Here is a 24,595-nt window from a genome sequence, read left to right on the forward strand (position 1 = left end):
TTCAAATTTTGCCATCTGCCAATTCAATTCAGTGAATTGATTAAGGGCCTTAATAGGCCTTTTAATTGTCAGCGGGCACACTGATGCTTCTTGCAAGCCGATGACGTCGGGACACTCGCCTGACATCATCACACGTCATTTTACAGTCATTCGGGTCAGGCGCATGCCCAACGAGTGGAAAATTCTGCCCCTTATTTTTAAACAGTGATCCCTACTTCTAGGTTGTTCCATAAGAGGAAACATCCTTTCCACATCTACCATGTCAAGACCCCTCAGGATCTTAAATGTTTAAATCAAGTCACCTCTTACTCTTCTAAACTCCAGTGGCTACAAGCCTGGCCTGTGCAGCCTTTCCTCATTAGACAACCTGCCCATACCAGTTATTAGTCTAGTATACCTTCTCTGAACTGCTTCCAATGCTTTTATATCCTTCCTTTAAAAAAGGAGACCAATACCGTACACAGTACTCCAGATGTGGCCTCATCGATGCTCTGTATAACTGAAGCATAACCTCCCCGCTTTTGTATTCCATTCTCCTCGCAATAAACAATAACATTCCTTTAGCTTTCCTAAGTACTTGCTGTACCTGCATACTAACTTTTTGTGATTCATGCATTAGGGCACCCAGATCACTCAGCGTCTCAGAGCTCTACAATCGTTATCCACTTAGATAATGTGTTTCTTTTTTATTCTTCCTGCAGAATAGACAATTTCATATTTTCCCACATTATGCTTCATTTGCCAGATCTTTGCCTTCTCACCTAACTTATCTATATAATCCTTATGCCCTCTTCACAACTTACTTTCCTACCTATCTTTGTGTCATCAACAAATTTAGCAACCATCCCATCTATCCCTTCATCCAAATCATTTATATTAATTGTGAAGAGTTGAGGCTCCAGCACTGACCCTGTGGCACACCACTCGTTACATCTTACCAACCAGAAAATGACCCATATATGCTGACAGTTTGCTGTTAACTAGCCAATCTTCTATCCATGCCAACATGTTACCCCCTACACCATGAGCTTTTATGTTCTGCAATAACCTTTGATGTGGTGCCTTATCAAATGCCTTCTGAAATCTAACTACACGATATCTACTGATTCCCCTTTATCCACAGTACATGTTACTTTTTAGAAACATCAATAATAGGAGCAGGGGTAGGCCATTCGGCCCCTCGAGCCTGCTCCACCATTCAATATGATCATGGCTGAACCTCTATTTCAATGCCATACTCCTGCTTTCTCCCCATATCACTTGACCCCTTTAGAGCCTAGAAATCTACCTATTTCCTTCTTAAATATATTCAGTGATTTGGCCACCACAGCTTTCTGTAGTAGAGAATTCCACAGGTTCACCACTGTCTGAGTGAAGAAATTTCTCCTCATCTCGGTCTTAAATGGCGTACTCCGTATCCTGAGACTGTGACCCCTTGTTCTAGAACCACCCCCCACCAAGCCAGAGGAAACATCATCCCTACATCCAGTCTGTCCAGCCAGACTACATGTTTCAATAAGATGGCCTCTCATTCTTCTAAACTCCAGTGAATACAGGCCTATTTGACCCAATCTCTCCTCATATGATAATCCTGCCATCCCAGGAATCAATCTGGTGAATCTTCGCTGCACTCCCTCTATGGCAAGCACCCCAAAACTGTACAACACAGTACTCCAGGTGTGGTCTCACCAAGACCCTGTACAGCTGCAGTAAGACATCCTTGCTCCTGTACTCAAGTCCTGTCGCAATGAAGGCCAACATACCATTTGCCTTCTTAACTGCTTGTTGCACCTGCAAGCTTGCTTTCAGTGACTGGTGTACAAGGGCATTCTTTTTATCCTACCAAAGTGGATAACTTCACACTTATCCACGTTAAACTGCATCTACCATGCATTTGCCCACTCACTCAAAAGTTTAAATCACCTTAAAGCCTCTTAACATCCACCTCACTGCTCACATTCCCACCTGGTCTTATATCGTCAGCAAACTTGGAAATGTTACATTTGGTTCCCTTGTCCAAATTATTAATATATACATTGTGAATAGCTGGGGCCCAAGCACTCATCTCTACAGTACCCCACTAGTCACCTCCTGCCACTCTGAAAAAGACCCATTTGTTCCCACTCCCTGTTTCTTGTCTGCTAACCAATTCTCAATCTATGCCAAAATATTACCCCCAATCTCATGTGCTTTAATTTTGCACACTAACCTCTTATATGGGACTTTATTGAAAGCTTTCTGAAAACCCAAATACATCACATCCACTGGTTCGCCCTTATCTATTCTGCTAGATACATCCTCAAAAAACTCCAGGTTTGTCAAACATGATTTCCCTTTCATAAATCCATGTTGACTTTGTCTAATCGCATTGATATTTTCTAAGTGGTCTGTTATCACATCCTTTATAATAGATTCTGGCATTTTCCTTACTACTGATGTTAGACGAACCGGCCTGTAATTCCCTGTTTACTCCCTCCTTCCTTATTTTAAGTAGTGGGGTTACATTTGCCACCTTCCCATCTGCTGGGACTGGGACAGATTCTACAGAATTTTGGAAGATAACAACCAACACATCCATTATTTCCATGGCCATCTCCTTTAATACCCTGGGATGTATCTTATCAGATGCTGGGGATTTATCTGCTTTCAGTCCCATTAATTTCTCCACTTTTTTTTTACTAATGCTAATTTCCTTCAACTTCTCCTCCTCACTAGATCCTTGGCTCCCTAGAATTTCTGGGAACTTCAGAGAACTCCAATAAATTGGAATAAGAATGGCAAAATAAGCAATGGCAACATGAGGAATCTCTTTTTTACACAATGTGTTCAGATCTGGAATGCATTGCCTTAGGGTGTTGTCACGGAAACCTGCTTTATGTCAGATAATTTTTTTTTTTCAATCTGTTGGCTGGAAACCCAAATTGAACTTTTTTCAAACAGAGACTAAAGGTGTCTTGAGCTCTCAGCCAAATATAGCTACCCAGTTTGCTTCACTGTACCTTCCACATTCCAATCCATTGAGATGGAGCCATCATGCCTGCAAAGACCCATCAAGGACAATGGCTAGGAGAATATGACTGAACCACATACCCTGTCCTCATTGGCAAGGCACCAAGGCGATCACCTGAAGTATTCAACTGGTGGAGACAAATCATTAAACCTAATAGCTTGAGCAATGGCACCCTGGCGGAGGGGGGCATTCCCGACATGAACTGATTAAGTTGGGAGAAGGGGATACACTGATAACGGCCATGCCTGAATCACTGAGTGAAATTCATGTGAACGGCCCACCATTTGGATGTTTAAGCTTCTGCTTTCTCTGCAGCAAGAGGACAAGCAGTTGAGACGCTGACGAGATAAGACCTGAGTGGAATCCCTCCTTCCTCCCTCTCTCTCTAATCCACCTTGCAAGCTTTCGAACCCTGTTTGCTGGCTGTGACCACCCAAGGACACCCCTGCTGCAGACAGAGACTTCTGGAAGGAAATCAAACCCACACTATTGTCTCCAGAAGAACAGTTATATCAGCCACCTCCATCTTTAAATTTCATTGATAAGGGAAAGAGCATGATTGCCGAACTCATCTTAAGCCAGCCAAGTAACCAATCTCCACACGCTGCATACCCTCTTATCTCCATGAACTCTAACTTACTGAATCAATCCTCCCACCCTGCAATCTGTGTGCGTGTGTGTATGTGGGTTAAGTGAAATAAAGCTAACCTCTTTCTTTGTTAAAGCTCAAGAAAACCTGCCTGATTGTGTCTTTTATGATCACAGCACGTAAACAGTTTAAACACCGAATTGGCAAGTATATCCTTTTCACAAAAATCCCTGTTACAGTCAAACGAGAAGTGGGAAGCGAGGGGAGCCATTCAACAACAACTCATCTGATCATAGTAGTGTGTTGGAGGCAGATTCAATCATGGCTTTTTAAAGGGAAGTGGATAATTATCTGAAGAAAAAAGTTTGCAGGCTTGCAGGAAAAGGCAGTGGTGTGGGGCTAGCTGAATTGCGCTTGCAGAGAGCCAGCAGACGCACAAGGGGATGAATGGTCTCCTTCTGTGCTGTAATCATTCAATAATAGTGCACACAAGCATCAGGATACATGTTATAGATTAAACAAGTAAAATCTTTGTTTCTAGAGGGGTAATTGGATTTAATGCTGGTTGTCAGACTATTCTCTTGTGTCTGAAATAGTGAAATAATCCTCGGGCCTTTTTTGTTCTTTAGGGAAACGGTAATCGAACTTAAGGAAAAGGATTTACCCGAGTTACGGAATAAACTTCAAAGCATCAATCGAGATATTCACCGCCTGAAATGTGACATTGAGGAACAGGAGACTCTTCTTGCTGCCTTCATATCTGAGGAAGGCACCGCAAAATCATGTCTGCAAGACATATCGCTTATGGAGAGATACCAGGTAAGAATAGGCAGACACCCTTTGAAATCTTGCTGATAATCTCTCTCGCTGTAGCTGAGGCTTCCAAGTGGGATGATTAAATTTCATGCTTGTCTGCTGCAACTCCTGTGCTTCTAGGAATTCTGAATTTTTTGTTCTTTTGCTGACTTTACCAGCATTACCAGTCCTTTGCATGATAATGAAAAACTTCCGTTGTGGGAGCACTGTTGTTCTTTTGGTAGCTGGCACTGTCTTTTGGAAGTTTGAGGACTGAGAGTTTAAAGGAAATTTCCACATACCTGGGAACATCAACAGCACTCATATCTGCAGAGAAAATTGAGATGTGTGTGTTTGCCAAACACTCCAAGCAAGATCTAAAGAAAGACCAAAATAAACATTATTCACCCTTTGTGTAATTTGCTGTAATGTACTATATATTATTTCATCGTATTTCCCAATGAATTAAATTTTTTTTGCGATTACATCAGCGTAGAGAACATCTCAGTACTGAGCACAGAGGTTTAAAAGACTGCCGCTGTTGGCAAAAATAGAAGCAAATGGAATAAAGCTCTCAGCACACACATTGCAAAATGTCGGCTGTGGAGTCATTTGACTCCAAGCTGAATTTCTGACCCCATACTCTTCTATCAGAAAGACCGCCTACTTCTAGCTCCATAAAACTACCTGATTCAGACCGACTCAGCCATCCGCTACCAAAACCCTCAACCATGCCTTTGTCACCTCCAGATTTTACTATTCCAATGACTGGCCTCCCAGCCTGTCTCCTGCGTGATCTTCAGCTGATGCAAAGCCCTGCTGCCCATGTACTTTACTGCATTATGTATCCCATTTATCCATCACTCTTATGCTTGCTGACCTTCACTGTCCCCCAGTGTCTCCGATTTAATATTTCCATCCTGACATCCTAGTCCATTTGTGGTCTCTCCTCTCTCCCCGCAGCATTCTCCAAGAACACTGTGTTCCTTCAACTCTGGATTCTTGTGCATCTCAAAATCCCTTTACTCCACCATCGACAGCTGTGCCTTCAGCCAACTAGGTCCTGATTTCTGGAATTCATTCCGTAAACCTTTCTGCCTCCTCACCTCTCCTCGAAAATCACCTTGTTGACCAGCCTTTTAACCACATCTCCTGGGGTCACTTTCTTTGGCCTGGGTTTGATGTTTGTGACAATACTTCTGTGAAGAGCCTAGACTCAATTTTATTCCCTATGTTAAAGGAGCTGTATGAAAGTGAGTTGTCATAGATTTGTAGCCACATCAAGACTGTGGTCGAATTTGGAAATTTATATCAGTGTAATGCCACTGACCCATACGCTTGTGATTCCTCATTGCAGCTCCTCTTGACTTATTGCTTTGTCATGACTCTCTCATTCACTATTTTCTTTGCAGTGGGTACTGTTAGTGAGTGATTGGGCTAGACTCCCATACAGCATGTACTGAAGAGTCACTGTTATCGTGGACTAATGCATTGATGAATGCCTTGCACCACCTCACTCTGAGGCTGTTCTTTGCACATGTTGGCAATGGTCATTGACACAGCTTTTTGGAGCAGGTCAGCTGCCTTTCCCTTCAGCTAATGTGTGATATGTAACACTAGGAGTGTGCCTGAAGGGAAAGAAGGTCATGGGGGTGAAAACCTCCCTTCTGTTTTTTTTTAAAACAGGGAGCATGTGATTTTTCTCCATCATTAACGACTGATGTTATGTTGTTTGTTTTTGTCACGTTTGGACACTTTGTCGCAGTAAGGACTGGGGAAGTGTTTGTGTTTTAATGTTGATATTTAAAGTGTACTTGCACTTTTTTTTAAAAGAAGCACTGAACCAGCAGGCCGTACCGTGCTAAGAGACTAGATTATTGAAACTGTTCCAAAATTATAAACAATCAATAAACTTGGTAATCTCATTATTCCGGGAGATCCCAGGCCCTGGATGCTCAGTTGCCTGGTCCTGGCTCTTGAGTTGTGCACACAAGATAGTTTTCTTTTTTTTCTTAAAAAAAAAGAGGTAAAAATACTTGCTGATAGTTTTGTTTCAAAATCTGAGTGGGCAAGTTTTCACCAGCCTCGAATTTAGAATCCGGTGGGGCAGTAAGATTTATTTTAAGTGAAACAAGATGGCCTCACTAATATGGGAGAATGTGACACACTAATTCTTTTGTACTATTATGTGAAGGCGGGTGCTGAATAAATTAAACCCTTTCAATTGCAATGGCGTTCACTTGCTGTGGAGTAAAGCAGCTTAACAATTCTGATATTGCCTCGTTTGCAAAGTGTTTTCTCAGTTATCCTTCAAAAAGACTGGATAGGTTTGTGTGTGGAGGATACATATCCAGTTAAGATTAAAGGGAGTGTTGTTACTGGACCCTCGGATTGCCTTTCATACGGTTAGATATTCAGCACACTCCTAAACCTAAGATGCAGGATTAGGATTAATCATCACCTGTAAACGCAAAAAAAAACTTTAAGGGCGTGCCCAGATTTTTTTAACAGTTTCATGACGTGCATTGTAGCAATTCTTTCACTTGGTCTTCAGTTATGTGAAGTAACAGGTATTTTGCCGTTTTCATCAGAAGAGGCATTTTGGGCGGCTGATACTCAACAAAATATGTTTTCTTAATGCTTTCTCAAAGAGGGAGGCACTCTCCATCAATACCCCTTTCAAAAGTCAACATTTTGACAGGAAGCAGGATTAGCTTTAACTTGTTTTAATCTTTCCCATCCAACTTTCCCCCTTTTCTGTTGAGTTGTTTTTCACACCCTTTGTTTAAACTGAGTCCTGTTGATATCTGGACTGACTTTGTTGACTTACTGAGCATGACCATGTGAGGGAGCTAAATTAACAAGTATCGTTACATTGGCATGCTCCCAGCCTCTTTCTTCATTATGGTGTCTCTTTTATAACTTTTAATTCATTCACGGGACGTGGGCTTCACTGGCTGGGCCAGCATTTATTGTCCGTCCCTAGTTGCCCTTGAGAAGGTGGTGATGAGCTGCCTTCTTGAACCGCTGCAGTCCATGTGGTGTAAGTACACCCACAGTGCTGTTAGGAAGGGAGTCCCAGGAATTTGACCCCTTGTGTTGAAAGGTCATTGACCTTTTAAGTATTTCTAGCATTTTCTGTTGTATTTCAGCTGTTTTACTTTCGACTGAGCTAGTTACTCCCAACTAGCTCCAGATTATTATGGAACTAAATCTAGAAAGCAAAAATCAACAGTTAAAATTTTGTTTTTTTAGACTGGTGATTTTTAAATTTAGTAAGAGCGAGTTTGAGGAAGCTTTCTGGATGGTTCAGTTGTGTGGGACAAAATAATACACCGGGGTGGTTCCTGGTTTAAACGCTGATTTTTATTGGGGCAGTGGTGGGATTTCTACAACTAGTTTCTGTATTTTCCTGCTAGGAAGGGGTGGCAACCAGCCAATGTTTCCGTCCCGATTCCTGTTTGATGGAGAAGCTAACGTTTTTTGTCAGGCGAAGAGAGGGGGCATGTGAATACCCCATGTCAAATAGCTTATTGAATCACCATCTAGGCTAATACATGAAGAATTGGTAATCGTGGAAGCAAAGGGTTGCCAGTCCTCCACACAGTTATGTCCCAACGTAAGTCGTCACATCGAAATGGAGAAGAGAAAATTGGAAAGAGCCGGGGGGGAAGGTATAAACAAGAATTCATGTGTCTGAAAGGCAGCTGCCTTATTACTCCAGCCTTTTACGTCTATGCATTTGATAAATGACGGATGCTAAACCTCAATAAATCATATCGGTTAGGCCTGAACTGGAAGGGCGTGTTCGATTTTGAGGACCACGCTTTCGGAAAGATGTCAAGAACTCGGAGGGAGTGCCGAAGGAGATTGGCGAGAATGGTACCAGGGATGATGGAATTCAATTATATGTAGAGACCCAGTGAAGTTACGATTGTTTTTAGAGCAGGGCAGGTTAGCAGGGGGATTTAGTAGAGGTGTTCAAAATGGGGGTTTGATAGATTTGGAGAAACTGCTCCCAATGGCAGTAGGTCAATGACCAGAGGGGACAGATTTAGGGTCATTGTGAAAAGAACCAAAGGGTATGTAAGAAGTTTTTTTCTGCAGCTAGTTAAGGTCTAGGTGAAAGAATGATAGAAGCAGATTCAGTAATAACTTTCAAATGGAGATTTAATACAAACTTGAAGAGAAATTAATTGCAGAGCTATGGAGAAAGAGTAGGGGAATGGGATTAATTGAATAGCTCTTTCAAAGTGTCAGCAAAGGCTGTTTGGGCTGAATAGTCTCCCATGATTCATGATTCATGATTCAACTCTGTTGTGACTGATGATTGCGGGCTCTTTGTCACTCTATCAGATGGAGTTGAGGGATGTTGAACGCAAGATTGCACAGCAGACTGCCAAGCTTCAGGGAGTAGATGTGAACCGAACAATGCAGCAGGTCAACCAGGAGAAGCAAGAGAAGCAACTTCAGGTAGAGACAGGTAAGAAAAAAATGAAGGTAATTGTGAACTGCGCAAATGTTTGGATTTCCCTACATGTGGCCCATGCCAGCCAATCAGCTCAGGTTATTTACAAATGGCATGGAGCCCCACCGTGCTTGAGATTCTCCAAGCAAACCTGCTGAGAAATCTGCCTGAAATGGAGTTCGTACACAACTCCTAATATGGGCATGCACACTTACCCAAGTCCAAAGGGATCCTTCGTAGATTGGCAGTAGCTCAAGCTTAGGCACCTTCTAGTGTGTAGGTTTACTGATTAGGTTTAACTAGCTAAAACCATGTGCTTCCCAGTACACAACATTGGGAAGCTTTCTGTTGGCGTCCTTCAGATCACCATTAGGTCATTAGCTTCAATGAACATCTGCCCCTAAATGGCATAAATTCCAGCCCAGTAACAAGTTGATCATCCAGGTCACCAATGAGCAACCAACCTGACTCAGTCAATAACGATAATAAAAACAGAAAATGCTGGAAAAACTCAGGTCTGGCAGCACCTGTGGAGATAGTAACAGAGTTTCGAGTCTGTACGACCTTTCTTCAGAGCTACTGCTTTTATCTCAAGTCAATAATAATATTGCCCTGGAGTGGTGCAGCCTTAAATCGAAACAACGATGCAGTCTTTAAGCAGCAGTGCAGCCTTAAATCGAAGCAGAGGTGCAGTCTTGCCTGGCTCAGCTTTCAGACTACAGTCTGTCACTTAGTTAGGACTTTATTCCAAACAGCCATCATCACCGTGCTGTCCTGGAGCCAACTCTCCCTGAGACAGCGCACTTACTTTCTTCCCCCTCGCTGTAACTCGATAAGGAACCTCGCTAGTTAATTTGATCACTGGGTTTTCGTCCTTATAAGCAGATACCAGGATTTTCCCACGAGTGGCAGGAGTGAATAGCACCAGTCGCTTCGAATTTGAATTTAGTTGGCACCAATGTGAAATATGGATCAGCAATTTACAATTGGAATAAGGCAGCCAGTCTTGCACATTTGCTATCTTTTGAGCCTTGTATAAAAACGGAGCCTGGCGGGCCTATGGTAAAATGGGAGTGTCAGCTGTAGCTGTCCTGAGAATGGTTTGAGTTCAATTCTGAAATTAAAGGATGATTTGAGTGCAGCCACCAATCAGCAAAACCTTCCTGACCGGAAAGTTGAACTTTCTTCAAAAATCATAAATTGGAGTAGTGATTGTTAATTTCCCAGCATTAATTCATGTGGCAAGTTTAGTAATGAGATTGTATTGCTGTTTTATAAAGCTGCACTGAAGTTGGATTTCGAGAAGCCTTGATGCACAGCTGTTGCATACCCAGAGACAGCCATAATGTGAATTTACTGAGAGCTGCTACTGGGGAACCCTCTTTTTGTTGAAAGGCAAATATAAAAACGGCTCAACAGCTTGAGCTAATGTGTGACCGGACAAATATTATTGGATAGCATTTTAACTCAGTTCGTTGTTTGTTGTGATGTTTAATAACTTGCACAGCACTCGATATTAAGGGCACGCAGAGTGATGGATTTTAATCAGTTTTGTTTTAAAAATGTATCCCAAGTATCAGCTGCTTCAGTTGGTAGCACTCATGCCAATCATACTTGTCTTCAAGTCCCACTTCAGGAATTGAGCACATGGTCTATACTGGCACTGACCATCATTAGAGATCTTATCTTTTGAAAGCGATGTTAAACAAGGGTGGGGGCATAAGACATCCCATGGCATTATTCGAGGAAAAGAAGGGAATGCTCCCAGAGCCTAAACATCACCAAAACTCTTTGTTTATCTCATTTTCTGATTGCCCTGTCTCCTTTGAGGGACATAGTGGGGTAGTGGTAATGTCGCTGGACTAGTAATCCAGAGGCCCAGGCTAATACTCTGGAGTCATGGGTTCAAATTCCACCGTGGCAATTGGTGGAATTTGAATTCAATTAATAAAACATCTGGAATTAAAAGTTAGTATCAGTAATAGTGATCATGAAACCGTTGTCAATTGTCATAAAAACCCATCTGGTTCACTAATGTCTTTTAGGGAAGGAAACCTGCCATCCTTACTTGGTCTGGCTTGTATGTGGTTGACACTTAACTACCCTCTGAAATGGCCTAGCAAGCTGCTTGGTTCCAGGGCAAATAGGGATGAGCAACAAATGCTGGCCTTGCCAGTGACACCCACATCCCATGGAAGAACAAATAAATAAATCATTATGAAACAAGTGACTAGTTACTCAAAACAAAAACAGAATTATCTGGAAAAACTCAGCAGGTCTGGCAGCATCGGCGGAGAAGAAAAGAGTTGACGTTTCGAGTCTTCATGACCCTTCAACAGAACTGGTTGAATCCAAGGAGAGGGGTGAAATATAAGCTGGTTTAAGTGGGGGGGTTGGGTGGGGGGAGAGAAGTGGAGGGGGGTGTGTGTGGTTGTAGGGACAAACAAGCAGTGATAGGAGCAGATAATCAAAAGATGTCACAGACAAAAGAACAAAAGAACACAGAGGTGTTGAAGTTGGTGATATTATCTAAACGAATGTGCTAATTACGAATGGATGGTAGGGCACTCAAGGTACAGCTCTAGTGGGGGTGGGGGGGGGCATAAAAGATTTAAAAATAATGGAAATAGGTGGGAAAAGAAAAATCTATATAAATTATTGGAAAAAACAAAAGGAAGGTGGAAGAAACAGAAGGGGGGGGGGAAGGAGGAGGGAGGTCAAGATCTAAAGTTGTTGAATTCAATATTCAGTCTGGAAGGCTGTAAAGTGCCTAGTCGGAAGATGAGGTGCTGTTCCTCCAGTTTGCGTTGGGCTTCATTGGAACAATGCAGCAAGCCAAGGACAGACATGTGGGCAAGAGAGCAGGGTGGACTGTTAAAATGGCAAGCGACAGGGAGGTTTGGGTCATTCTTGTGGACAGACCGCAGGTGTTCTGCAAAGCGGTCGCCCAGTTTACGTTTGGTCACTCCAATGTAGAGGAGACCGCATTGGGAGCAACGAATGCAGTAGACTAAGTTGGGGGAAATGCAAGTGAACACCTGCGGTCTGTCCGCAAGAATGACCCAAACCTCCCTGTCGCTTGCCATTTTAACACTGCACCATGCTCTTTTGCCCACATGTCTGTCCTTGGCTTGCTGCCTTGTTCCAGTGAAGCCCAACGCAAACTGGAGGAACAGCACCTCATCTTCCGACTAGGCACTTTACAGCCTTCCGGAGTGAATATTGAATTCAACAACTTTAGATCTTGACCTCCCTCCTCCATCCCCACCTCCTTTCTGTTTCTTACCCCTTCCTTTTGTTTTTTCCAATAATTTATATAGATTTTTCTTTTCCCACCTATTTCCATTATTTTTAAATCTTTTATGCCCCCCCCCCACCTCCACTAGAGCTATAGCTTGAGTGCCCTACCATCCATTCTTAATTAGCGCATTCGTTTAGATAATATCACCAACTTCAACACCTATGTGTTCTTTTGTCTGTGACATCTTTTGATTATCTGCTCCTATCACTGCTTGTTTGTCCCTACAACCACACCAAGCCCCTCCACTTCTCTCCCCCAACCCCCCCCGCCTTAAACCAGTTTATATTTCACCCCTCTCCTTGGATTCAACCAGTTCTGCTGAAGGGTCATGAAGACTCAAAACGTCAACTCTTTTCTTCTCCGCCGATGCTGCCAGACCTGCTGAGTTTTTCCAGGTGATTCTGTTTTTGTTTTGGATTTCCAGCATCCGCAGTTTTTTGTTTTTATCGACTAGTTACTCATCTCTGTGAAGTGCTTTGGGATTCCCTGCGGATTCAAAAGATTGTATTACAGTACAATTTATTTCTTGATTAGATGAAACTGCGTTGCACCACACTGCATTTTGATTCAAACTAATGTTTTCTGTAGCCCAGATTGTTCAGCCCCTGGAACCTAACCCACTTGGTAGGCGGGAGTATCATAAATGGTCAAATATTTGACTTTGCGTGCTAATGCACGATCTGTTGCACAGTCATTGGGATTATGCATATAAATTCCGAGTTTTTTTTTGCATGTGTTGGAATTGAAGGCTAAATAGAGAACGAGAACTTAAAGAATCTCATCATCTGTAGATCAGCAAAGATTGAGTTTGCAGTGGAAATACTGTCAGTAGATGTTATGACTGGGATGATGCGTTGTGGCAATACTTTCCAGTAATGAGATATCTCTAATCGTGGCTTTGCGCATCAGTGAAGGAAAATGCTACCACAAGGGCTGAAAAAATTTCATTTTTAAACTGAAACTTTGATCCTGATTCAGCTCCCTTTGAAAATCAAATGTTTTTTTCTTTACAAGTGTTGGATATACTTTACCGAAGCGAGGAATAGCAATTGTAATCACTGAGGGGGGCAGTGGTTGGAGTGGAATATGTTTGTGCGTAGCTCCACGATCCCTCGTTAGCTTCTGTTCGCACAATCCAACTTCTTTCCCCCGATGGCAACTGAAATTCTCTTACTTGCTGGGAAGCAAGTTTTAATGAGCTGGATTTAACAGGGGCCCGCTGGCCCTGTTTTTGGACGAGGGGTGGGGTGGGGATGGGGAGCACATAAGATATGAGGGTGCCCAGCTCACCATCTTCCCGCCCACCCCAAACGTCCCCTATACTACGTTAGGTGGGCAGACTCCGAAATCGGCAGCCCACCTGCTGCACTTAAATAAATAATTAAAGGCCAGTTGAGCTTGTGACCAAGCCAGTTGATAGGGATAGTACACAGCGCACATCATAACACGGTTGGCAAGGGCAGACAGGTGGGAGTGAGCAGTCTTTTATTTTGAGGCCAAGTTGAAAAAAAGGTAGGATTGAGTGGGGGTGGGGGGGAGGGGGGTGGTGGGGGTGAGGGTGGGGGAGGGGGTGGGGGCCGCACATCACCCTGGAGGTGCCCTGTATGCGTTGGAGACACCACCACCAACATGCCACTGCCCCCACTTTGTTCCTCGCTACACGCTCTCCAAAACTGCACCCCCCCACCCCCCCCATTTTACCCCTTCTCGGGCTCTCGGTTCCTTCCCTGCCCTAAAAGCCTGGGACTTCCCTGGGCCCAGCAGCCATCGCTCATCTTCCTGCTCTTCCTTGCAGTCCCGGCAGCACCCATCACTGAGCTCCACTGCTGCTCGGGACTGCTAGCTCTCCAGGGAGGGACTTACCGCCCGCTGAGGGGTGGAAGTCCCACTGCGAGCTTGCTTTAGCCTGCTGGGGTGGGCTTCATCTAGATGTGCAGCTGTCAGGGTTGGGGTTGGGGGGGTGTGGGGGGAGTGGAGTTTGAGCAGTCTGCCCACCCCTCCTGTAAAAATCCAGCCCAGTATTTTTGAAAACTTGTATTTTGTATTTTCTTTTTTTTTTCGGAGACCTTGGAACGTAAAATAGAGATTTGGCTTCATGGAATCATAGATAGTTACAGCACATAAGGAGGCTGTTTGGCCAATCTCGTGTGTGCCAGCTTTCTGCCCAAGCAACTCAGCAATCCTACTCCCTTGCCCATTCCTTGTAGCCCTGCAGATATGTTCTCTTCAGTAAATTATCCAAGTCCCTGTTGAAAGCGATGATTGGGCCGCTCATTATGTTTTGAAACAAAAGCTATTTCCTCATGTCGTCTTTGATTCTTTTGCCATTTGCCTGAAATGGTGTCCTCATCCTGACCCTTCTGCTAATGGTGATAGCTATGTAAATACACGTTATAACTTCACGTTATAACACGTCTTCACATTATAACTGAAACAGTAATGCAGACTAGTTTCAGAGTGAAACTATTATTTGAATATTAGTAAAGAACTGATGAAGTCTGCAACTCTTTGCAGAGACTCGACTTTTGACGTGCGTGTGCTGTGATAACACTGTTTCCATTGTAGTGTCTAATAAAATTGAACTGAAGCGGAAAATGATTCAAGAACAGCAAGAGCAGATCCAGCTACTGAAGAGTAACGTCAATGAGGTCCGAGCTGAAAAACTGCAGATCGCCAGCAATATGCAGCGACGTCAGCAGCTGGAGGATCAGAGCGCAGAATTTTCCACAGAGATTCAGTCCCTGCAGAGGGAAATAAGAGTATGTTGCTTTTGGTACTGTTCATATCCTTCAAGAGCAAACTATTGCAGCCTTTAGGGCCATGTGTTTCACTTAGTTATCCTGCTATTTCCACTGAATGTTCATTTACAATGCAGTCACTTGTCTGGTGCTCAGACACTATCCCACAGTGTCTTAACTATCATAATTCTTACACTTGAGATAGAATATTTATTCCTTTGTGGGTTCTAACCATGAAAATTTAGAGCTGCAGCGCAGTTGCAGGTTACATTTTTATTTATGCACTTGATAATTATGATGGGAATAATCTGGGGAACTGGACCTGTCAGAAATGCTACTTGTGTAACAGTGATACAACGCTGAGAGGTCCACTGCCCACATCTATAACATCATGGGAATTCAAACATCCCGTAATGATCTCCTCTGGTTGTGTGAGGCTGCTTTTGGAGGCTCTCATTCTTGTTATTTTATTCCAGCCCATCTTCCTCTCATTTCCCCTGAAGGCATTGTCAACCTCTTTACTCAAAGCAGGAGAAATTGCCTAAATTGCTATCGCACAGCTAGGGTAAGGCTTAATGAGACAGACCAGGAAAGTCAGCAGTTTTGATACCTTGCTGGTGTTGGTGATTTCACTACGTTGAGCAGGAAAGAGAAAGTCAACTTATGTTTCATAGTCCTGATCACCACAGAGTGACCCCCTCGTCCCCCCATCAGTGAAAATTGCGCATTTACAAGACGAAGTTGAGCTTGGCTTGTGATGCTCTTCATTTCCCCCCTTCACCTCCCTGCCATCCCCTCCCCACTTCCCCTCCGCAGTACCCCAAGTACAATATCCAGGCTTGGGCTGACTGGTGGCAAGTAACATCCGTGCCATACAAGTGCCAGGCAATGACCATCTCCAACAAGAAAGAGTCTAACCATCGTCACTTGACATTCAATGGCATTGCCATCGCTGAAACCCCCACCATCAACATCCTGGGGGTTACCATTGACCAGAAACTGAGCTGGACCAGCCATAGAAATACTGTGGCTACAAGAACAGGTCAGAGGCTAGGAAAGGAGAGGCAAGTAATTCGCTTCCTGAGTCCACCACCTACAAGGCACGAGTCAAGAGTGTGATGGAATACTCTCCACTTGCCTGTATGCGTGTAACTTCAACAGCCTAGCAGCTTGACACCATCCAGGACAAAACAGCCTGCTTGATTGGTACCCCAACAACCACAAACTTGCACTCCACCACTGACACACAGTGGCAGCAGTGTGCATCACTGCTAGAACTCACCAAGGCCCTTTGGACAGCACCTTCCAAACTCATGACCTCTATCATCTAGAAGGACAAGGGCAGCAGACACATGGGAATACCGCCACCTGCAAGTTTCCCCCCACTCCTCCCTCCAGCAAGCCACCCACCATTGTGACTTGGGAATATATCGGCGTTCCTCCATTGTCGCTGGGTCAAAGTCTTGGAACTCCCTCCCTAACAGCATTGTGGGTGTACCTACACCACATGGACTGCAGGGTTCAAGAAGGCAGCTCACCACCACCTTAAGGGCAATTAGGGATGGGCAATAAATGCTGGCCTAGCCAGTGAAGCCCACGTCCCGTGAATGAATAAAAAAAAGTGGTCTATCATCATTCACATGAAGCTTGACCAGTGAAGCAGGCTACATGAGGACTGGTGGGGGCTGTAGAGCTGCAACTTATCCTTTAGGAGGTAAAATTGGAGCTAGGTGTCAAACACAACTTTCGACTGAGAAACCACTTAGTCAGTGTTGTTAGAACAGTGAGCCTCATTAAATGCATGAGCCCAAAGTAAAACTGGAATAACTGCACATGGTGTACAATTTTATCATAACATATTTGTCAAGAATGAATGAAATGGATGTCCATTAAAATGAGTTTGCTCTCTTGCAGGAATCTAAGGAACAGTTATCTCCACTAGCTGCAGCTGTAGATAAACTACAACAAGAGAAACAGGACCTGATAGAGAGGAAAAATAGAAGCTTCAAGGAGAGGCAAGAGAAGGTCAGGCATAACGTACTTTGCTTGAAACCCAGTCAAAAGGTTTTGAATTGCAGTCCAGGGCTGCTGGGCTCAAATGTGCGTGTCTCAGTTTGGTGGTTTATTACGAAGAACATATGACACAGAAACAAGCCATTCGGCCCCAATGACCCATGCTCCTCCTGAGCCTCCACCCCCCTCCTCTTCTAAACCCGAATCATGACAATCTTCTATTCTTTTCTCCCTATATGTCGATCAAGCTTCCACCTAAATGCACCTTTGCTATTCACCTCCATGCCATGCTACACCTTGTGGTAGTGAGTTCCATGCCAATTTTTTCATTTCACCTGGGTGCAAGGGGACAAATGTTGACCGATTTTAATTGTACCTTCCACCAGCTGATTGCAGATCTTCTCTTTCTTTTTTTAAAAACAACGCACAAATATGCCTTTGGGCACTTACTATAAATAAGGACAAGCATTTTATAAATGGATTCTAATTCTAAGACTGTGGCTTTAATTTTCTGGCAGTTAGGCCAAGCTTCTTTTATTATCCCAGTTTTCAGGAAAGCAAGTTGCAGGGTTCCAGTAATGAATGGACGAGAGGAAAACGTAAATTAGAAAGCAGAGGTTGTGACGGCCGAACTTGTACTTTAAAAGCCTGAAGATGGCATGAGGAAGGAATAATAGAGGGAAGGGAGGAATGCGACAGTTTTTGAGACCCTAAAAAATGGATGAGGTGAGCCTTGGTGTAGCGAAGAGGAGGAGCTTGAAGAATTAGAACTAAAAATGGGGGAGTTGTAAAAATCACTGAATGTGTTCTTTCACTTTTTCTGATTTTGTTAATATTACAAAAAGAGAGATTTAGATTAGGTGTGGAGAAAGGAATTGCCTATCAGGTGACCAGTTTCTTTTAATTGTCACCTACCGAGTAGTGTGGGAGAGCTCTTGGAAGAAACTCCTCAGATACTGGAATATTATTTGCTTTGCATGAAGTTGTGCATTATAAAGCATTAAGAGTGCAGATGCAAAGAAGGGCTTTGTTTGGAAGAAGAAGCAGAATTTATAAATTAAAGGCGTATTCTTCAATTGTAACTCTTTTTTTTTCTAGATAAATGAAATAAGAGAAAAAGTAAAAAATATTGATGCTTATGCAAGAGAAATTGAGAGATACATTAAGGACAGAAGAGATGAACACAAAGAGGTAAGCTCAGTTGTTGACAGGTGAGCAGTAGTTAGCTGGAATGTTCTTGATTTGTTTTAATGCCTGCATATTTCTTTTATTTTCTAAGCAAAAAGAGTCCGAACTTCAGGATACCATAACTCAACTAAATGAAGCTGAAAAAGAACGAGATAAAATACACAAAGTTATGGAGGCTACTAGAAAGGACATCGATACACAGAAAGTAAGGGAAGAGTTTCACACTAACAAACTAATGCACATTCAAACTGCATCGGAAACAATATTGACGGGTGTAACTTGGGCTTGTATCCAAAAGCAACAAAACACTTCGAATCTTGAAAGTCTGAAATAAAAATGGAAAGTGCAGGAAACGCTCAGCAGGTCTAGCAGCACCTGTGGATAGAGAAAGTTAACATTTTAGGTCAATGACCCTTCATCAGAGCTGTACAGTTTCTTTAGTGTACCAAAACATCCTAAAGTGATGCGATATGGAATGAGCAGAAATGAGAAAAAGAGCCTGGGGAAAAGATACCCAGACAGCTAACCAAAGGATGTGGTCAGTGGCACATGTTTAAGTAAGTGTTTGAAGATGAGAGATGTAGCAAGGTAGAATAGCCTGGGAATATTGTAGGAACAAGATGGCTGAAGCTGAGGATAGCGTAAAGTACACAAAATTCAGATATTGCGAGCAAGAACACAGGGCTGGAAGAGTTGCAGTAATAAGGTGATAGAAAGCTTACAGAACAATTTATAAAGGAGGACTATGATCGAATCAATGAGCTGGGTATAGGGAATTATGAAAGTTAGTGAGGACATGTATGAGCCAGAAGTAATATAAAATTGGATGTAGGGAGCGGAATCCTAGGTCTTAAAAAAAGACAGACTTGCATTTATGTAACACCATTCAGGAGCGTTTTACAGCCAATGAAGGATTTATCTGCTTCCATTGATGTGGATTTGATCATGTTCATCTGCCATGTTTTCTATGCAATTGATGGATGCATTTACCTAACGTGCTGTGCATAGATGTAGTTAACTGCCTCATTTAACATCAAGGTCCTTCATGAGGAGGCCTTTGACATTTTACACCGCCTTTTGTTCAGTTCACACTGCTTCCCCCACTACCCCCGCTCACCAACCCTCAGTTGAAGTCTCTACTTCAGTTAAAATAGAAAAGGTGGCCTTTGTATGGTGATTTTCACAAGCTCAGGATGTACAAAAGGGCATGATTATTTGGGCAGATAAACTAGTATTAGCATTAGTGTGCAAAACCAGAATATTGGAGATGGGTTAGGAAAATCAGCACATTGACTTGATATTTGCTTATTGTTAGATCATACTGAGAAAATATTATTCAGCTGGATGGCTCTGTGCTGATGTCGAAATGAAGGAATTTCCAGCAGTAAAACTTAAAACAATTAGAAGATCCTATGTATTTGTTTCAAGGAAAGACATTGTTTGGATTTATACAATGTCTTCTGTGTTCACCATTGCCAGATATCCAACAAAAGTGGTTAAGATGCTGTTTCGAAATGAGCGGTGGACTGTGTTGTGTAGTTGACCCGTGTTGGCATGGGGGCGTTTGTTCCCTTTTTCACTCCAACAGTTCTTAGCTCAATCTGTAAAGTTCATATAATCTCTTTCTGTTTGGATGAAAGATAAGTGAAGCTATTAATGTTCTATATCTAGACTTGTGCTGATTTACCTGTTCCCAATAGCTGAGGTGAATGATATTTGCATGATTTATGTTTCATTGGTTGTTATGTGCTTTGTGGAGTCATGAGGTCCTTAACAGTGCTCTATAAACACAAATCCTCCTTTATGACAAAATCCAACTGTTCATTTTTTTTAAAAACTAACACATTCTTGTTTCTGAAAAATCTGACTTAAAAATCATCAATGACTCCTGCTCCCTAAATAACCTGAAGTGCAAACTGGATCCAATTTAATAGCGGCAAATTAATTCAAGACATCATGAGAAACTCCTTTATTCAGAGAGTGGTTAGAATGTAGAATTAACTACTGAAAGGAGTAGCTGAGGTGAGTGGCATAGATACATTTAAGGGGAAGTTAGATGATTACGTGAGGGAGAAAGGAATCGAAAGGTATGTTGATGGGGTTAGGTGAAAAAGGAATGGAGGAGACTCTGGTGGAACGTAAACACTGGTGAAGACCATCATGGCCAAATGGCCTGTCTGTGTCCTGTAAATACTGTTTTGTAAAATGCAGTTGGAAGGTATGATCGCAACGTCTTTAAGGAACTTAAAAGTAGATGGAAATTTCTCAGTTGCAACGTCATTCTTCTAAATTCATTCCCATGTGGGTTTTTATCTTATAGGGAGAAATGAGGTTACAAAATAAATAAGGTAGAAATTCTGCAACAATATGAAGGTGGCAAAACGCTGGCGTGGTTGTCACTGGGAACTAGAACTGTAGGCCTGCTGGTAGGCAGACTGTGGATTTCCTTCGTGGCGTTGGATGTTTCAGAATACCATGCCATTTGAAATCATTTTGGATGTCTATGCTCTAATTATGCTGTGCAATCTTCACTGCATACTGTGGTTATAAACTAGGCAATGAGAAATTGGGTTTGCATATGAGCTGCTTTGCAATGATGTTGATGTGCTACATGGCATCTGTTGCTAGGAATGGGACAGTGGATGGAAGGTGACCCATGGCCCTACGCTGCGGACAATGCTGTGCACAGCTAATGCACGTCCTACATTTTGCAGTGACGTTAATTTGAAGTAGGATGGTCAGCCTGCTCATTGTGAAACTGCTTTAGAAAGGAGTGTTATCAACAACATCCACTTAGTAATGGTAATGAGAGCAGAGCGAAGAAGCAATTTTATAGTGAACTGGAACTCCCCATCATTGAACAAGCCATTAATTAGTTTGAATTTTAAACTCCCAGGGCTGATTTTCACCTGTTTCGGGGGGTGGGGGGGGGGGGAGGTGTTGGAGGTGTTGGAAGGCGTGGGTGGGGAGGTGCAGAGTGCCTATTCGCCCGCCCATTGCAAAAGTCTGTTGGAAGCCTACGGGCTGATTAAAAAAAAGCCCCCCACCGCCTCTCAGTGATTTCACACTGAGGGTGGGCTTAACAGGCTGAGAGTGGAACTTTCACCCCTCCAGTGGGAAGAAGCCCTGCCCTTGAAAGCTGCCAGCCCATCTGATTGGCCAGCAGTGTCAGACCTGGGTGGTGAGCACTGCTGGGTCTGCAAACAGTCCCGTGAAGAACTTCAATGGATTCCAGGCTTTTAGGACTGGGGTGGGAGGGGTGGGGGTGGGGGGAAGGATCAGGAAATTCGGGAGGTGGGTGGAGGGGGTTGGCATTGGCAAGGTTGGTGGGCAGGTTTCGGAAGTCAGGATGGGAGGAATAAAGAGGGAGTAACGTTTGGCAGGAGAGGGGATGTCCCTGATAGGCAAAGGGCAGCCCCCGATTGCGGTGCCCGCTACCCCCCCCAACTCCCTTTCCAAAATTTTTTTTCAAAAGCGGGCTCCTCATTCCCACCAACCGGCCTACACCAACCGCTAGGTCAACTGGCCTATTTTGGAGCCCGCCCACCCACCCACCATATTATGGGGACTGGGTCAGGACGGGCAGGAAGGCATGGGCTTGCCACCCATTTAATTTTAGGGGCCCCCTTGCTCCCCGCCAAATATAAACCCTGTGATAGCGGAGCACATAAAATCCAACCCCTGTGTTTTGGAGATATCATCCGTGTCACCAGCAAAACTGAGAAACTGCAGTGATTGAGTGAGATCATTGATGAACCATTGAATAGACCATCCCATCATTATGGGCAAAGCCTTCAGCAGAGGACCGATGAGTTGGTAAGTAGGTCACTCAAGTGTGTACTCACCGCATAGATGCTGTGAAGAGGAGGCATCATGGGAGATGCATAAAAGCTAAAACCTATGTTTATAGAGCACTTAGGAATGTCCAAAAGTGTTTCAAAGGGGCTTTATAAGGCAGAGCATGATACTAAGGCATGAAAGGAGACATTAGGTGGGAGGACCAAAAGTTTGGTCAAAGGGGTAGGTTTTCCTTTGAGGTGGAAAGTGAGATGGGAAGGTGGATTGATGTAGGGAGGGTATTCCGGAGCTCGGGGCCTAGACAGCTAAAGGCATGGTCACCAGTTGTAGAAATATTAAAATTAGGGAAGTACAAGAGGCCAGAAGTAGATGAGCTCAGATATCTCAGAATTGCAGGGCTGGAGATTTCCTTGCTACTAGGAAGTGATGTAGGTCAGTGAGCACAGGGGCGATAGGAAATGGGACTTGCTGCGAGTTATGACTTGGGCAGCAGAATTTTTGATGACCTCAAGTTTGAAGGGTGTAATATATGGGTGACCAGCCAGGAGTGTGTTGGAATAATTGAATGTAAAGGCAGGAATGAGGCATGAGCAACAGCAAATGGCTAACCTCAGAGGAGCTCTTTGGTTCTGTGAAAGGTGTAGAAGAAGCATCATGTCTCATATGGGTCCTGTCAGTCATTTAGTCAGCCTTCAAGACCCTAGTAAAAAGAACAACTACCACCTGGCCACCTTAAATCTATATTTCAGGTTATGACCTTTTAAAGTATGGAGCAAACCATTTTAGAACTTCTTAAAAAGAAATCTGAATTTAAGAAGCAGTGGTAAGTTACCCCATGCAGTCCTCCACCTTTACAAGAGACTGCCACAGTAGTTTAGAAAATGTTTTACTGTTGCAAAAATGGAAATTACATTTATTTGCCGAGCTTCACTTTCAGTAAGCAAATTCATGGGACTTTTGAAGATTCATTGAACTGCATCTGTGTGGCTAGATAGATGCTGCTGATAAGTGTTTCTTTATGACACTTATATTTAACTTAGAATGGCAGTACTCGAAGGTTTTATCAACAAAACTAATCCTTAAGATGCAAGATAATGGTTTTTATAAGTATAAAAAATATTTAAGGGGTTTTGGGGTTGGGAGGGGAGGCAAAACATAAACTAATTGCAGGAATGTACAATCTATTATCGGTATCCAAAATAGACAGGAAATTATTAATTGTAATTGAGAGTAGTTAATTTCTTTGAAAAGAATGTTGTGCAGGATTTCGTATTTATTTGAGGGGAGGTGAGTAGTAGAATTTTTATGCAACTCAAAAGTGAGGAATTTTTAAAATTTTTCTTTCATATCCAGTAAAACCCTGCACTTCCTGCCAAGAGTCAGGGTTAAACCTCAATTATCCAGCAAGACAGCTAAAATCAAGCTTAAGTGTGGGTGTCCTCTTTGCCCTGTGGCTGCACCACTGTGATAATTCCATTTCTCATACCAACTGCACTTCTTGTCTTTTTGAGCACCATCATTAATTGATGGGTAAATTTCCAATCGTGAACTGTTATCCATGAGGAGGTGGATTCAAGTGAATTGATTGGAATGCTTGCACCTGACAAAAGTGACCTGAACCCCATTTGACTAGGTTCAAACCTAGATTACAGACAGAGCGCGTCATGGTGCTATAATTTACTACTGCCCAACCAACCAAAAGCAGCTTTGGCTGAGTTTGTGGCATCATTTGAGTGTGGAGTTTATTTAACTTTGTAGTGTCTTTTTTTCTTACAAACACTGATTTGGTACATGTATTAAAATTGAGCAAGTGCCCAATGTCTTTGCTCACCTGCTTCTCCACTCCAGAAGGTACTGATTGACGTTAGCGCATTATAGTTGTGGCCATGCTTGGTGAGTCAACCAACATACAACTGAGCTCAACTCTGGCTTTGCCCATTACGTACAGCTACCAACAGAAGTCACAGGTAATGAGTGAGTGCTGACATTTTCTCTAGATCAGTGGTGCCTGCGGACTCTTGTGCTGCCATCATCAATCCAGGTCACGTTCGCTTACTTGTTCGAAACTTGGGATCGTTCTGTGTTGCCATCAGTGTTTGACTCAGTTCCACACTAGGCAGTGAATGTACCAGTTGAACCTTCAAATAAATTCAGTTAATCTAGACGCTGATTCCTTCTTGCATGAGAGTAAGTGCTGTCTATTCTTGGGTGTATATTGAAGTGTGTTTAGCTAACAAAACCATAACACTTTATACAAAAGAAAGGGTCTGAACTCAATGTTAACCCACCTTTCCTCTTTACAGCTCTGAAGAAGTGTCATACGGATTCGAAACATTAACTCTGTTTCTCTCTCCACAGATGCTGCCAGAGTTTTCCCAGCGTTGCCTGCTTTTGTTTCAGATTTCTAGCATCTGCAGTATTTTGCTTTTATTTTCCTCTTTACAAATACTGATGTATCTAAGATCCTCAGAAATAGGGGCAGGAGTAGGCTATTCGGTCCATCAAGCCTGCTCCACCATTCAATAAGATCATGGCTGATCTGTTTGCGGCCTTAACTCCACTTTCCTGCCTGTCTACCATAACCCTTGGCTCCCTTCTCGATCAAAAGTCTGTCAGCTCGACCTTGAATGTGCTCAATGACCCAGCTTCCACTGCTAGCTGGGGAAGAGAATTCCAAAGACTAACAACGCTCCCT

General features: G+C 43.1%; 1 protein-coding gene across 4 annotated transcripts in view; it reads left to right on the top strand.

The window, feature by feature from the left end:
• Positions 1 to 24,595, top strand: part of rad50 (RAD50 homolog, double strand break repair protein) — a 165,845-nt gene that overhangs the window by 96,758 nt on the left and 44,492 nt on the right. For all 4 annotated transcript variants that reach the window (XM_041194213.1, XM_041194212.1, XM_041194214.1 and 1 more), the window contains exons 15-20: positions 4,229 to 4,418; positions 8,751 to 8,877; positions 14,729 to 14,922; positions 16,816 to 16,926; positions 18,013 to 18,105; positions 18,194 to 18,307. In XM_041194213.1, coding sequence (XP_041050147.1) covers positions 4,229 to 4,418; positions 8,751 to 8,877; positions 14,729 to 14,922; positions 16,816 to 16,926; positions 18,013 to 18,105; positions 18,194 to 18,307 — 829 coding nt within the window. The remainder of the gene's footprint in view (positions 1 to 4,228; positions 4,419 to 8,750; positions 8,878 to 14,728; positions 14,923 to 16,815; positions 16,927 to 18,012; positions 18,106 to 18,193; positions 18,308 to 24,595) is intronic.

Source organism: Carcharodon carcharias, chromosome 8 (genome assembly GCF_017639515.1).
Source record: "Carcharodon carcharias isolate sCarCar2 chromosome 8, sCarCar2.pri, whole genome shotgun sequence".
Taxonomy (NCBI): domain Eukaryota; kingdom Metazoa; phylum Chordata; class Chondrichthyes; order Lamniformes; family Lamnidae; genus Carcharodon; species Carcharodon carcharias.